This window comes from Anoplophora glabripennis, unplaced genomic scaffold, assembly GCF_000390285.2.
Source record: "Anoplophora glabripennis isolate ALB-LARVAE unplaced genomic scaffold, Agla_2.0 scaffold836, whole genome shotgun sequence".
Classification (NCBI taxonomy): Eukaryota; Metazoa; Arthropoda; class Insecta; order Coleoptera; family Cerambycidae; genus Anoplophora; species Anoplophora glabripennis.
Window position 1 is genome coordinate 1 of NW_019416915.1, and position 17,352 is coordinate 17,352.

A 17,352-nucleotide genomic window follows, 5' to 3' on the forward strand; every position below is an offset into this window, starting at 1 on the left:
TATATCAAATCTGAAGATGATTTTCTTTGGGTAAATAACTTTCTTTTATTCCCAATTTCTAAAAGTCTGGTTGACTTTAGATAAAATTTATACGTAGATAAGAACCTACTATGAGTGAATCGCACTCTGTATTTTCAATTGTTTAGATGTAAGTCTCCCGTAACTAGTACTTCTGAGATTATCCAGAATCCCATCAGAAATGCAACACTGCATAAGTTATAAAAAATATTGGAGATAGATATAGAAATAACCGGGCAATTTTAAAAATAATAGCCGCCTACAAGGCAAGCCTTACATTCATGAGTGTTTAAGTACCTATATTGAAAATATCTAGAATTGTTAATGGTTTATTATTACTGGAACTATTAATTAAAATGCGGAAATACAGTGGCTATAAAAATTTGGCATCTACCGTTAATTCAATTCAATTCGTTTCTCTTACCAGTTTTTGAGAGACAGTCAACGTTTGCAGATTTTCAATTTTTCAATAGATTGTTTGCACACACAAAATGTTAAACTTATACCACGAGCGGCCCTGGCTATTACATTATTGTATAATCATTTACCTTATACACATCAATGTGACCACAGAATATATCGAATTGATTATAGAGATTTTGTAACATATTTATCACCATCATAGGTGTAGCTGTAGAGCAAATCGATGTAAAACCAACTATATCACTGAATAACATCGTTACGTCTTCGTGTGTTTTGGCTTCTATAGATTCTCCTGTAAAAAGATAATTACATTTAACATACTCATACATTGAGTTCTATTGAAAACTATCTACCATTAGAATTTTTAAAAGTATGAGGATGAGGGACTGTTTGAGAATTATTTCGCTTGAAAGGATTTTTCCATGTCATTCATGTTTTTCCGTCCGAGTGCTATCTAATAGCGGCGTAATAAGAGTTTAAGTGCAGTTTATAAAACGAGTCATAACTATGTTTGATTTAAAAAATAGTAATTTCAGATTAGTATTGTGGGGTAGTACATTTTTTTTCAAAATGGCGTTTTCCATACATTGAAAAATAAAAAAGTTCACTCTTTTTCAACTCTTCCCCTGAACACGAATCCGAATTTTTTTATTAGACTCGAGTTATAATTAGTGTTTCAAAATGCGCTGTAATTCTTGCGTACGCCGCTACTGAACAGAGTAACCAGCGCTCCCGGAACTTAGGTATAAAGTTGTACTGTTTACTGCCGACGTTGCTAGTTGTTTTTATATCAACTACATCGTGTGAAGTTAAAAAATAATTTAGCAAATCAGATTGCTTTTGTATAATTTAGGGACTTGTTATTTTAAAGTCACCATTTTTGATATCACTGTGGTAGAAGAGCCGAACTAGTAAAAAAAATCTATTTTAAAAAAAATAAATATTTACTTGATTTATTAAATATAAACTAATATTGGTACATAGATACGTTACTAATAATTGTAACAAATTTTTATTTTAATCAACATACTGAAACTATTGAAAAATAATTTGGTGGAATCAGATTGCTTTTCTATGACAACGACGAGTTATTTTAGTCACCATATATTTTTATGTCAATGTGGACGGAGCGCCAAACATCAAAAAAATTGTTTTTAAAAACATTTCAATTTTTACATGATTTATTACGTATTAACCAATATTGGTATGTAGATACGTTATTCGAAAAATACAAGCGTTAGTGTCAATTTGTAAAAATATCTTAAAAGAAGAGGAAATTTCCTATAAAAATGTCCCAATTTCCGAATCTCCATCGTCATTATTTAATTATTTATAACTTTAATTTAATGTTGAAAATATTTTTAGCGTCGAAAGCAATGCACGTATTGCGCCGCGAAACCGACCTTAAGACAAAAAAAAGTCGGATAATTATTATTGTTTAAAAAAAAGATGCTTAAATTATTTCATTTCGTGGAGACCTTTTGACAACCATACATAACCTTATTGTGATATCTGAAATAGTTATAACTCATTAGTTACCTATTAATTAAAAATTAATAAAATGCAATTACATATTTTTCATATTCTTTTTGCGTTTCATTCCTTGGACAGAGTATATTATGATTAAAAACGAAATTCTTAAAAAAAATGTTATATTGTTTATAATCGTTTTTTTATTTTATTTATTATTTTAAATAATATATTAAAAATTCTATTCTTTCTTTCTAATTTGCAATTCCCCAGAAGATTATAGAAAAAAAATATATAAAAATTTATTTGTTTATTTACTTAACAATTTGTTATAAATAGTCGTCAAAAGTGGTGTTATTTTTTTACCTAGAAAAAAATATAACCAACCTATACATATAATTTAATTTTTTTAGATTTTTTATAGCTGTTGCGGAGTAATAGATTTGAGTATTCTAGTATTCTAATATTCTAAAGTAGAAAAAGTAGAAAAATCTTGAAAACTGTAAATTCAATTTTGACCTTAAATAACTCTTGCAACAGGAAGATAATCAGAAAATGATAAAAGACCTTTTTATAGAGCGTTCCCTACAAGAATGTCTTAGTCTTATACCTTGCCTTGACGAGTTATAAAATTCCAAATTAAAAAAAAATCCCATGTTATTTAAATAAAAAATAGAAAATCGCGATGATGCGCCTCTTAATATTAATATTAAGAACTTAAATTTTAACAAGATCATATTTTCGACATCCGAAATAATATTTTCGATGTCACTTTTGAAAAAATAATAGTCGACTTTTTTATACAGTCTAATATACAGGGCGTCTCTAAAGGGTCTGTACAACGCTCCACCAGTATAGTACTGCTCAAAATAAGTAGATTTAACTTGCTTTAGACCAGAAATAGATAATAACGGAGCTCAAAGTTGAAAAAATAAATAACGTATTCTTTAATATTTTTCGACAGCTTCGAGCTAATTTCATGAGATTTTGCATCCGGAGTTTTTTACAAATTTAAATACCTTTTTGTTGAAAACGGTTGGCTCTAGACATATTAGCAAGGTATACCCTTTTTAAGCAGAAAAGTTGGGGGAAAAGAATTTTCCAGCCTAAAGTGAAATACACCGTCGCACAAAAAAGTTTTGGCAGTTTAAATGTATCCTAATAGTCGCTTATGGCTCCATCTAGAAGATACAACGAAATCGTCGATAAATTCGAATTTCTCATCCCAAAAAACTTCTTGATACCAAATTTCACGAAATTAGCTCGAAGTAGTCGATAGATATTAAAGAAACTGTTATCTATTTTTTCAGCTTTGACACCCTACTCCGTTATTATTTTCAATTTTTGGACTATCTGATCATTATATTTTATTATATTTTATATTATATATTTATATGCACAAGATATAAAAATATGAAACTGATCGAAAATATTGATATTTTTATCTAAAGGTACAGTTACTGTGAAATCAGTGAAACGCGTTTATAAATTTTTTTGCTTTGCACCTTACCTAACCAAAGCTTTTTTGCTATATCCGGAGGAAAGATTAAATGTAGCAAGCTAACATTTTTTTCTCTTTCCTTGTCAACTGCTTTATTTCCTTCTTCAATTGAATTCTTCAGCTTATCCATTCTTCTTCTTAAACCGTCCTATAACAGAAAAAACGTAATAGTTTGATGACAAAATGTTTTATGGCACTGCCAAAGCCAAAAAATTAAAATGACATTTTAAATTAAAAAAAAGCTTCAATTTTGTGATACTCAGTTAAGTTCATGTAAAAATCTATATTACAAACTTGTATCAGATTTCATTTAATTAGGTATGTACTTTATACACTAGGAAGGAACGTTTGAAAGTCCTTACTCTTGGTTTGCTTTCTTCCATGGTTACAGTCAATTGAAAATCTTTGTTTTGCCCAATAAAATCGAGTGTATGGTAAATACTGAGCGATAGTGATTTAAAATGTACATAGATATCAAAGTTGGCTACTTTTTGGATTTTTGGCCAATTTTTGCCATTTTTTGACAATTTTCGTTTTATAACTTTTTTCTGAGTTAATTTAGGTATATGGAATGCCATATTCAAATGAAAGCTGGTTTCAAGACCTTTAAAATGGTGTCAGGTAGAAGTTTGTACAATTAAAATCAACCGAGATATGTCAATTTAACCAACGATACTTGTTCTTGTTTTTATAAAATTTTTTAAATTATTTTCGGTATTATTTTGTCTAATAAATTTATTTTTGTGAATGTGAAAGTTAAAATAAGTTTATAGGTGGTTGGATATTATTATTTATTTATTTAAACAACAGTTAATCATATATATCTTATAAATTTTCAGTTTCATTTAGTATATTTTCAGTATTAATATCAATTTCGTCGTCATCATTTTCATCAATGTCCTCTTCAGAAAAATAAGGCTCATAAGCATTCTCACAATTTACTCCCATACATTCTTTACTACATTTACATACTATTTTTTCAAGTAAATTTTCAGGCGCAGGAGATTTATTATTAAAAATGGGAAGTAGCCCATTTATGGAATTTTTCCAATCCCAATCAAGGGAACTTAAAGGACAACTATTCCACTGTTGCATATGAAAATATACTTTTAATCCATGATGTTTGAGAGCATCAGTTGTTGGAGGCAATCGAGACAAGGTAAATTTTGCACTTGTTGAATACTTTTGAAATAATTTATATCGAGTAAGTTTTTAGGCTGTCAATTTTGTGAACTATACATTATAGTTACAATGCATTCGGATGCAGCAGTGATATCCTCAACACTAGCATTTTCAAGTAAAAACACATCGAGGTAATTTTTTAATTTTGAAAAATTCTTATTTACAAAATTGAAAAATTTTTTGTAAGTAATTTTAAGTTTTTTAATTAAAAGTACAAAATTAATTAAAAGAATTCGAAATTTTACAAGATAAATATGATTAATTGTTGTTTAAATAAATAAATAATAATATTCAATCGCCTAGAAACTTATTTTAACTTTCACATTCTCAAAAATAAATTTATTAGACAAAATAATACCGAAAGTAATAAAAAAAGGGCAAAAATTGGCCAAAAATCTAAAAAGTAGCCAACTTTGATCCAATGTATCTCGGTTTCTATTAGTCGTAGGTACTTTTATAAACGCTTATTTTAAAGGAAAAAACATTAACTTCTTTTTCTGTGAAGCAATGCCTATACCTAACTCCTCAGAAAAAAGTTGTGGGCCAAAAACCAAAAAAAAAAAAACGCATGTTTTCGGGTTTTTTACTCGTTTTTTAGGCATATTTTCGTTAAAAATATTTTTTTTTTGACTTCAGAATGTCTCATTTCAATTGGAAATTCAATTTGCTACAACTTTTCTGTTGACAACTATAGTGAAAAAATGCAGTTTTCGAGTAAAACTCAAAAAACTGAAAATACCACATTTTTACTACGTTCTCAAAAACTCACCCCTTTAAAAGGTAGCACTCCGCGGTTTTATCATTTTTTAGGGTCAATTGAACATATCAAACAATAAAATTTCTGTTACGTTGTAGTTCCTTTGTACCCTCTGTTTTTTGACATAGTCAATAGCCTATATTGCCGATCAAAGCTTCCATAAATCTGTTAAATGTCAAACCAATATTACAAATATTTTCTTATTCGATACCTGTCAGTTGGATTTATCTATCGTCTTCCGGCAAGAACATCTTTTCCTCCTGACAAAAAGTAGACTCTAACCATTCTTGATTCGTATACATGCTTTTCGCCTAATTATCGTGGCAGTTTGTGGTTTACACGCTTACCATACCGTCATATAATACTAAGTGTGAAGTCAACTAGCAATAGCGACCGTACGGTAGTTTAGGTGAACAGCGGGGGTTAGCCTCCGTTGCCCTAACTTTTTTAACTTTCTTAAATATGTCCCTTGTAAGGAACGAGTCCGTTACATATTTTTATACCGTAAGTAGATCTCATCCTTAGACTACCCTTTGATTAACGTGTTTAACAGGATGCCAGTGCTGTTGGCTAATTATGAACAATTCGCTATTTAGTTTAATGTCTAGTAAAGAAAAGATTCGAGTTAGCTTCGAAAAGACGCGGTCGTACTTTTTGGATAGGGCATGGTAGTATAGGTTATATGTATATGTCATCCTTTGAATTTACGAAAATTTTTGTATAGATTATTAAAATAGAGGCCGGTATTTTAATTTCTGTATTTCTGGCAGATTTTGTGATGGTTAATAACGCGGCGGAGTGTTTCGCGTTGTGTAATGATGGATCGTGCTGAATCCATCTCATGTAATTTATAGTTAATTGGAGTCTGTTACTGGAATGTTTTTATAAAAATATTGAAAACTTACCTGTGCTCGTGCTTGTTCTCCGACTAAGATAACATCTCTGGTCGCATCATGAAGTGGAATATCAGATATGAAGAGTCCACTACCAGTGAGACCATTTAAACCATCGATAAAAGGAGACCCAATAAATAATATTGAGTCAGTCTCTTTACAATATATCATTTGACCTTTTATTTGTAAGCACTGAAAAAGAATGAAATGATATAAATACATGTCAAATGTGTAAACACTGCTGGTTTTTCTAGTAAAGAATTGTCTCTTTTATGCTAAAATTTCAAAATTGAACGAAAAAGTGTTACATCAAAGTATTGTATCTTTATAAAATATTCAACTCCGGTCAATAGTTCCCAAAACACAGCCCCACAAAAAAAAGGCTCAGTACCAGAGACGTGTTTCAATGCCATGTCAATGCTCCCTAGAATATTTTCATAAAAAATAAAGAAATTGCTAAAAATATCGTAAAATATGAGTAACTGATATATGTATAACCCCTTTTATGAAAATTGTAGCTTTTGAGAAGGTCTTTCACATCCAGTTAAAAAATGCAGGGCATTTCATTTGAAAAAAACTAAATTGTTGCCTTTGAAAGAGACATTTATAAACAGTGACCACTTCAGAAATTACGGTGAACCTAGTACATACAATGTGTGTGACAATTGCTTAGATTGTATCTCAAAAAAACGAGTATATCAGCAACGATAAAGTGTAACGCTGAAAACGTCATTTTTTATATTAAAATATTAATAACTCGGGAACGGCTGATTTTTGACACATAGTATCTATTACGAAAAAGTTGCATAATTTCATGTAAAATATAAATATCCACTCAAATACTGAGTGTTCCATTTAAAAACAATACAACTTTCGTCAGCCCTCCGAAAACGAATCACCCTGAATAAGTCAAAATAATTTTATAATGTGCATTTCCACCTGAACCTATTTTGAATTGATAAATCGACTTTGCCACAGCGTTGACCCACCCTGTAAATATTTCAAATTATTTTTATTTTACTAGTAATTAGTCATCAAAATTAACACCTAGTAACAGATGTTGAGATCGAAGAATTGCAAGAATATGGGTTTGACTGAACCTGAATTATAGGATCGATAGTACTATAATGTAAGAGTTAACAGTAGAAAAAAAGTTAGTTTTTGTTCTCTGTGGGGTGCAAAAATGGACATCTCTTGTAGACTTTGGGATATAAAAATTGTAAGTCCTGAGGATGACGTCCCGAAGAACCCGGAGCTCAGCGACGTGATACAGAGAGCGAGGCGCGAGATTGAAAATTTTCACCTATCTTTCCCAAATCTCGACGGCGCGCTCAAAACCGCGAATTCGAAAGGAAGGCGAATCCAATAAGGGAAAATGATGCCGCACCAAACGAGAGCACGCAAAAGTCAACCCGATCCATCGGCAGAAATATAACAAGTGTACTGATATCTGGCCAGAGTTTGTGCTCGCTCCAAACGTATGCTTTGTGTCCTATATTATAATTGACTACATTATTGTACCTAAAATAATCAATAAAAACAAATATATTTTTTTAAATATTCGAGTTAGATTATCTAAATCACCAAACTAGTTCATATCTCACATGAAATTTTATCGTAGTTATAATTAAATAATTAAAAATTAAATTTTATACATACATTTCTCCTCAATTGCACCTAATTCTATAAACCACTTAGTAATACCATCCCCATTATCATCCCCAGTACGTCATATAACATCGGAGAATACTTACACATTGCAAACAAATACCACTTGTGTTTAAAAGCTCTGCAAATGCAAGGACGAACTAAAAACATCTCTTTTTCCTTTTATCTTCTGGCGATTCACATTTCTATGATGGTGAGATGTACTTTGAGAGAAATATTACACTTAAGTATCTGACTTATTAATATTGGCTGCAAACTTAATTGCTTTTGCTTAGTAAACGCATTTATTTAGGTTTCGCTAATATGTGTTGCGATAATATTGCATTCGAAGCTCTGAGCAAAAAAATTCAAATTTTCGCACAACTTTCCAATCGAAACTACGAAGCCGTCCCCAACCACTATGCAGGGCTAATCCTGGCCAAAGTAGAGACCCATGTAGACGAGCGGTCCACCCCTAAAAAGATGCTTAGAAAATCAAGGTCACCAACCACGAGAAGAGGCCAGGATGAAACCTTTTGTAATCGATGCATTGAGTTATTGCGAACAAAAAACCTAAATATATTTTTATTTTGCAACTTTTTTGTTAATAACAAATTACCTGCCACTCGGACACAAAGATGTTACTTCTAACCATCTTTTTAGAGGTGGACCGCTCGTCTAATGACCCAAGTCTAAAAAGACCCAAACCACTGCTCTCCATAGAAAACAGAACACGCGGCCTGTTAAGTCCTAGTTCTAGTTCCAGGTCCCTCTTATGTTTATTACAAAATTAAAAATGTTATGTCTGACAGTAATCGAAATATTGCGGTGGGAAACAGTTTTGTGGCCACTCGATATAGGAAAGAATATATAGATATAGAAACTTACGTCTTTAAAACTTGTGTGTGGACTTGCCTCTGCAAATAAATCATGTCCAAAAGGGTTTCGTAAAGTTAATAAAAATGGCGTATTAGAGGTTTTAATTATGTCGTTGAAGGTTAAAGTAATACTTCTAGGTCGGGAAAATTCGAAGTATGTAGCCACAGAAGTACCATGTATGGGAAGTATGCGTCCAAAGAGCCGCATAAATCCGTAACCCAACTGCACAAATTCCAAATGTCGATCTACAATAAAAATTATACTTTAAGATTTAACCATAAATAAAACTCAATAAATAATTCAGAATAAATCAAGGGGCTAAGTCCCACCGTTTTCACTGTACAGGGCCGTATTGGTCGGTTGTTATAATCATATTATTTACGAAATCTTTGGTATGCTTATAACAAATTGATTTAAATCTAGTGTGGTGTTAACATTTACATGTGCATAATTTACTGCAAAATTTACAAATTTTTGTAGGTCAGTGGCGTAGGAATGGGTAATAAAGCGGAATTTTTTTACCCCAACTTCTACGCCAACCACCTAATAATCATTCGGGATTCATTTTTAGATTCCGTGGACAATTCTTCTAAAAAAGGTATACTTGTTGATAATCGGTAATATTTTCAAATCAAATCATTACTTAACCCCCTTTTCAGACTGATACTGACCGGCTGACGTCAACCGGTTATTCACAGTTTGCGCACGGCTACGATATGAATAAGGCGCCCTAGATGCCATATTTATATATTTTCGCTCATATAAAGACAGTAAATAAGCGGTTTGCGCACGTCAACCAATAATTATTTAAAATGCTATAAATTATTTTTTATAATTATGCAATCAACATATCAAATTGTTATTGTTGCCCAGCAAGAACCTTGAGGAGGTTTGACCATGCCTTGCCAAAAATAAGTTTTTATTAACATCATAATGTTAATTTTTTAATTTGCTGAAAGCCTTCGGACTTACAGCAAATGTTCAAATACATTACCGTTACCGTCTATGCACAAGTGTACACGTTGGATAGATGAGCGGCGGATGTAATGGAATAAACCAGGGTTGTTACGTATTTCTTCAGCGGCATCTTCGGTACGATTCCGCAACTGCTCTATATTCTCTACCTCGGTGTGATACACGACATATTTCATATAACCCCATATACAAAAGTCCATAGGATTTAGGTCCAGCGAACGCGCTGACCATTTTATGTGCCCTCCTCTCCCTATCCACCGATTTGGACATTGATCGTCTAAAAATCCACGGACATCGCGAACAAAATGGGCCGGAAATTCTACTAAAAATTGAAAGTAACGCGGCCCATTCAGATGGACTATTATGGCTGCAAAGAAATTAGCTCTGTTTCAATTTAAATACCTCTGCTTTATTAATTTTCTTTTAACAAAAGTTGACTTCGAGAAGTCAGGCTTGTTAAATCACTTTGCACTAAGTTAATACAATTGTTAAAATTATTTATAATAAAATGCAGCATGCTCCGTTATTTACTTGCATACGTTTAAGTCGAAACCACAGATTATGATGTGAACTTGGCAACGCTGTTCGCTTCAGCTCACGACTGATTCATGACATTACGTTACAAAATTATCCAAGCATCCGGGCATCTGGCAGGGCCGCCCTCTTAGCGGGAATTATGAGTTGATTTCCTTCATTTTTAAAAGTCGAGTAAAACATTTTCTGTCTTTAATAAGCTTTTCGAATACGTTGTTAAAATTAATGATATTATGACTGAATCACCCTGTATAAATATAAAATACTAATCTAATTGATATGAATTATTTTTCTAAAACCGTTTTAAGATTTTACAAATAATTGTCTCACAGTCAGTATATATAATTAATTTGTAAATGTTAGTGTCAATGACCTCTGACATTGACCTAGTATACGTAGAGTAGATAGGCACGCATTTAGGAAATTTAAAACAGGTAATATTAAAAAGTTACGAAATTCTAAACAAAATACAGTATGTTTCTACTATTTTTTTTCTTATTCAGTCACTTCAGCAGCCAATCGGTACTAGACATATTAAAGTAATCCAAAGCGAAATCCTGTTCTGAATGCCTACGAAAGGCAACGGAGGTTAGCCTCCGCTGTTCCGTTAAAATTCCATACTATCTGTCGCCTCTGAAGAGCCGCTATTTCCAGTCGACTTTACACCTGGATACGGATAGTTTGTGGTATCCAATGCAATGAGCGAAAAGAATATGATTCGTCGATTCATTACCCAGGAAGCATCTTTTTATGTTTTTAGGGTAGTTTTTGATAATTTAAGAAAATTGGAGGGCGATGAAGCGTATCCTTTGGCAGATTCGGTTTCCGGGGAACATCGCTTTTCCTTTGTAGGTATGCCTGTGTTGATTGGAATTCCAACACTTTTAACTATGTAATAAATTATTACTGAAATAATGACAGTATTTACCTAGAACAAAATGCCAAGGAAAAGCTTTGCAAAATGTTGGAACACTCATTTCAAGTTTACTGGTCATAGGGGTTGATATAATTTCCGGGCAGTAACTCCTACAATCTTCATTAATAATTTTTTGTATGATGTACCTATAATGATAAAACCATTTAACATGGAGATACATCAAGTTAGAGTAGTGTAACTGCGACGTTGCGACAAACTGGACTAATTCTTCTCGCTATACAAACAAAAAAGCGAGAAAGATGCTTCAAAGTTTGTCACAACGTCGGTGTTGCATTTTGTATAATTGCTCAAATAACGTAATATTTTTTACCTTACGGCGTAAATGAGTTGAATAAACTTCATAATTTTTATTTTCAAATAGAGGGTTAAGAATCAATCATACAATTTATTTCTAATTACTTAAACCTAAATGACTAATACTAAATGACATCCTTAAATTCATGATTATTCCAAACCCGAAAGTTTCAATAAATCAAGGATTTAACCCTTCCCCCTCCCCCAAATATTTAGCAATCAACTTTTTTTATCAAGACCTATCCCATTAAAATAAATCTTCAAGTTCGTGAATACCCTATATGTAGATACATACAGAGTTACAACTTTATACAGATATACTCCTATACAGATATATATATATATACTCCTATACAGATATGTTTCTTATTTTAAGAGTTACAGAAATGGTTAAATGAGCAAAAATATGTTGAATTTTATGACGATCGCGGATCTGTTTTTAAAGAAAATTTCGAATCCGAAGATATTTGAAGAAAACCGATTTTATATTTTCTTTTTTTCACTGATTTTTTCTACCAAAATTATAATTATATTCAGCATCTTGGTTATTTATTTATGAAAACCCCATAAATTATACATCGTTGTAAAGAAAATTTTCTCTTTCTTCTAATGAGGCAAAAATTCAATATAGTGTCCATAAGAAAAATAAAAGTTAACTACAGCTCAGCACATATTTTTAGAGATATGTTAATACTGTTAGCAAAAATCGATTCCTCACAACATTTAATAACAGACTACACAGTTTTGTCCAAAAATTTTGAGAAACAAGTGAAATACGACTAAAAAAGAAATAGCATAGAATCGGTTTTCATCGAATATCTTCGGAACTATTTAAAAACGCATCCGTGATCGCCATAAAATTCTGCACAGGTTTGCCCATTTAATCATTTCTGTAACTCTTAACATAAGAAAGATACATGTATAAGACAAGTAAAAAGTTGTAACCCTGTGGGGATGCTTATTCACCCCTTCTGAAATCTAGGGTATGTAATAAAATTAAAAATTCAATACCTCCAATAGTGAATGGACTATACAGGATTGGAGGTATTTTCAACTTCCGGCTCCCAGCGGAAGTGGCCTATTCTGACCGGAAGCCAGTTTTTTTTTAAATCGAATGGCATACTTTTCGGTTCTACGCGGAAAGCTATGAAACTTATGTAAAAATAATTTTTTTCTACATCGTGGTTTTCCACCCCAAAATGCCTTTCGAAATGTAAGTGTTCGCCTGAAAGTGACACAAAGAAATGAAGCTCAATACTGTACTACCAGGTGACCTAAATATGTACATTAACGAGGTTGTCTCTACTGTAAAAATTTGTTAAATTAATGGCTTTCGACTTTATATTTATTTTATACTCTGTGGTTTAACTGCTTCGGCTGCGAGAGTTGCACTTTCAGATAAAGCCACCGAGATCTCCGGATCTCAACCCGTTGGACTTTTTCATGTGGAGAGATGCGAAAACATTTACTATTCAATGGGAACGCCTTATTGCAGGGGCCAACTAACTGAGAAGATTCATATAACGTTTGATAAAGTGAAAAACAATATAATTTACCCTTTATTCAAACCCTGATATTTCAAAAACCATTCGGAATTCGGAAAAAGTGAATAGAACCATTTTTGCTTAAAATTAGTCATATAATTCATATACTAAGTATCTGCTTTATATTTTATAGCATAAATAAATAGCTCTTCTAAAGACGTACCTATTCAGCGATATAAGGTTATACCATAGACAAAATAGACTGAACTGTAGAGGCAAGCCGGTGAAGCCTACCGTCAGCCAAACCTCGGCCCTGCCAGCCTCGCGCTTTCAGTCGCTGTTAGACATTCGCTGTGTCAACATTGCTACTATTTTATTAAATATATTGTTTTCCTTTGTGCAATCATGGGACAGTGTATCGTTGACGATTGTAGTAGCAGATTTGTTCGCAATAGTAATGAAATTTCATTCTTTAGGTAAGTAATAATATAAAAATATTTTATAACATTTCGACGGCGTCGCGCAGCATTCTCCATCTCACATGCACTTATTTCCAGTGTTGGCTTCATGTTTTTAGTGCCCACGTTATTAACTGATGTAAATATACAGGCTCATATTATCAACCGGCTATTTACAATTAGTTTTTTGTCACAATTGGTGTTTATTTTCATGATGGGTATTAAAAATAATTGTAAATATTGAACCCTCAACCTATAATTTCGATAATAAACATACGTTAATGTTAAATTACAGGTGATTATTACTGAATAAAATTGTATTATTTACCCATTTTCTTGTGTTAGAATGTTGTGTTTCATGTGTTAGAACTTATTAGAGCTATTTGCGAAAAATATGTAGATGTAAGAATAAATCACGAAACAAAAATATTTAACTCTCTAAAAGCTACAAAACGACGTGTACTTAATAAAGTTACAATATTTAAAGGCCAAAAAAGATTTTAAAGTAATATTAGAATTTTATTTTTTATCCAAATTTTAAAAATCTTAATAATAGCTTTAGCAATTTTAATGTTTATATTCGTATATTAAAAATATATGCCGTTACATTTTGCATTAGTTAAACTAATTTTATCATTATGTTTCAGAAAAATGACAATTTAAGAAATAGAAAAAATAATAATATATTTTCTTAATAGCTCCTATAAAAACGGTACACTCAAGCTACAGAATTAAAAAACTTTTTGAATGTAAACTTATTTAAAAAATATGAATAAGAACTTGTGAGGACTGTATGTGAAAAGTATATCGATGTGATAATAAATCATGAAGTTAAAATATTTAATTCAGTGAAATCTACTAAGACAAATATTAAATAAATTAGTACTACTTAATGGACAATAAATATATTCAAATTATTTTGTAGGTTTATTTAATATAAGCAGGACGAATTACGTATATTATTTTCTGAACTTGAAAAATAACTATTTGTCATAAGTATAAAAATATTGCCTTAATCCGAACCTGCTCAAAGTATGCGCGCTCAGATTACTTCACACACTCCACTTCCCCGCAGTTTGGCTTCATCGGTTCCCGTGCTTTGGGATCGGAAACGTACACTCTAGGTGCGATGTGGGTTATACCTACTTTTTTGTCATAGTTGTCAAGAAAATGTAAAAAAAATGTCTTTTATATCGTACTGACGACTATTTCAAACAATCATAGTATCCTCTGTGCTTTAAAAAATGTACCTACTCTTTATTAATCTTTTTCTACTTACTTTAAAGTTTTTTTTTTCTCAAAAAAAAACATCGATAAACACATAAAATTCACCAGAGTATCTTAGGTACAACGTAAATCGGTTTAGTTCCAATTTATTCGTTGTTAAATTATTTTGGAAAATGGTTGCCCGTTTAAGCGAAAAGAGAGAATTAAAATTTTAATTATGATTAAGCGGAGATAAAAGCCGCACCGTAAGTATCCAGACCAGAGAATTAGTCGAGCTACAATAAGTAAAGCATCCAAAAAGTTTGAAGAAAATGGAAGTATAAAGGAAGATTTACCTGGATCAGGAAGGCGAAGAACGATAAACGAAAATGACCGTCAAAATGTGATGCTCGCCGTTACTGAAAATACTCACTTATTCATTAGAGGAAATTAGAAATTTATTTGAAAGACAACCCAACATAAAAAATCACATAATTTTCACTGACGAACCAAGTTTTTGCTTAAACGGAACCGCGAACAGACAAAATACTAGGTTTTGGAGCCCAGAAAATCCGCATTGAATCCAAGAAAAACATATACAACGGCCGCAAAAAGTGAATGTTTGGGCTGGAATACTAGGAAATCGCATACTGGGACCTTATTTCTTTGTGGGCAATTGACAGGCGACATTTATTTGCGATTTTTTTTCATTTTCAGCTGATTCCAGCCCTGGAATAAATGGCTAGTGATGTCTGGTTCCATCAATATGATACCCCTCCACATTTTCGCCTCGATGTAAAAAATTAACTTAATGAAGTTTACCCAAATCGATGGAAAGGCAAAAGAGGGCCGCTTGAATGGCCACCACTCTCCCTTGACTTAATTCCACTAGATTTTTTTGTGGGGTTATCTAAAAAGCAAAGTGTATGTGAACAGACCAGACACTATCGAAGGATTGAAAAATCGTATCAAAGCAGAAGTTCGATACATAACACCAAATGTTATTCAAAATGTAATTGATAATTGAACACCGAATTGGGAAGTGTGCAATGGTTAGAGGGCCACTTTGAACATTTGCTGCAATAAAATAAAAAGTAGTACTAATAAATTATTGTTTTCATTTAATTCCTACATTTTTTGATAACTATGACAAAAAGTAGGTATAACCTTATATCGCTGAATTCGTCTTTAGAAGGGCTATCTATTTATAGGTACTATAAAATATAGAGCGTCCTATTTAAAAAAATGTCGGTAATGTTATAGGTCTGTCAAACATGGCCCAAAAAATAGAAAATATAGCAGAAAAGTGACATTTTCTAGTTACTAATTGATCTGTTTCAGCGTTTTTTTTTTAATTTAAACGGGCAAAAAAAATATAATTTTGTTCCATCATTTTGGGACACAGTGGGATACATCAACTACTCGCACTCACCTAAAACTCCTTCCGTCTTTTCTACTTTGAGTTACTGCCACATCCACGTCTGTTGAATATAAAATTTTGGCAACAGCTTTTAGAATTCCAACCATTAAAAAAGACATCGAAATTTTGTCCGTTGTGAAATCTAGTTGTATATATTTTTCACTGGTATAAGTGCACACAAATGTTTCAATTTGTTGATCTTCTTCTTGATTGATGTCTTTACTTTTTAATACGTCGTGTACACCATCAAGTGTTGTCAGAAATTCTTTTAAATTACTTCCTAGGCACATAAATGCTGCTTCTAATCTTCCTGTACATGTTGTTACAATTAATTCTTGGCCTAATCTGTCTAAGAATTCAATTTCATTGACATCTAAAACACGAAAAAGATACATTTATGGGTTTAAAAGTATATTTAATAAAGTATTTTAATGATTTTTGTTTGTATACACCGTGTCCATCTAGTCCAATATCTCGGTTAATAAAAGATATAGGTAACTTATTTTTTTTCTACAGAGTTGCCTACTTTCCCGAGCTGCATAAAATGAAAATATATTTGTATATACAGGGTGTTCAGTTTTTCCTGGGCAGGTACCAACTTAATTTTTTTAATTGGAAACCTATATTTTTATGGCATTATCGAATACTACGTGAAAAATTAACGGGTCTGTGTTATGATTCCTATTAAAATATTGATAGTTTTCGAGATAATCGACATTTCATTTTTTTTTCTTATGTTTCGTCACTTCTAGTAGTTGACATAATTATGATTGTATGACAGCTAGAAATTGACTCTTTCAAACAACGTATCAAAAGTTGACCTGCGATATACAGGGGGCAACAAAAGTTGTGCCAAACATGATAATTTAAAATTTGAAAAATCTCGACTTTTTCAAATAGAACACCCTGTTTTATAATGTGATTAAATGTCTTTCTGTAGACCCTATAATTCTTCAATAGCTTTCCCTATACCTAAGTTGTTTTTGCAAAAAAAACATTTTTATGTAAAATACCGGATTTGCGCCCGTTCCCTTGTTGGGAAAAATATTGTAAGGGTATTTATTTTAAGTTAGCTTGCGACTATGAGTATTCTTTTTTCAAAATTCTATTCATCCAAATTTTTTAATCTTCAATATCACTAATAACTTTCCTAACTACGGTAACAGTGCTTGATTTTCAATATAATACGGATGAAACTTCTTCAATATTTTATTTGTCAAGCTTTTGAAAACTCCAAGGTTACTACTAATTACCTGGCACTAAAATTTGGATTT

The 17,352-nt window shown here is 31.8% G+C and overlaps 1 protein-coding gene across 1 annotated transcript in view; it reads right to left on the minus strand.

Annotated features, from left to right (window-relative positions):
- Window positions 1-566: 566 nt before the first annotated feature.
- LOC108912801 (head-specific guanylate cyclase-like) overlaps window positions 567-17,352 on the minus strand; it is a gene marked incomplete at its 3' end in the record, with an annotated part of 35,355 nt that continues 18,569 nt past the window's right edge. Inside the window, exons 5-10 of the mRNA XM_018718185.1 lie at window positions 16,091-16,451; window positions 11,208-11,341; window positions 8,780-9,015; window positions 6,257-6,436; window positions 3,422-3,560; window positions 567-733 (exon numbers count right to left, since the gene is read on the minus strand). Of these exons, the coding sequence (XP_018573701.1) occupies window positions 567-733; window positions 3,422-3,560; window positions 6,257-6,436; window positions 8,780-9,015; window positions 11,208-11,341; window positions 16,091-16,451 (1,217 nt within the window). The remainder of the gene's footprint in view (window positions 734-3,421; window positions 3,561-6,256; window positions 6,437-8,779; window positions 9,016-11,207; window positions 11,342-16,090; window positions 16,452-17,352) is intronic.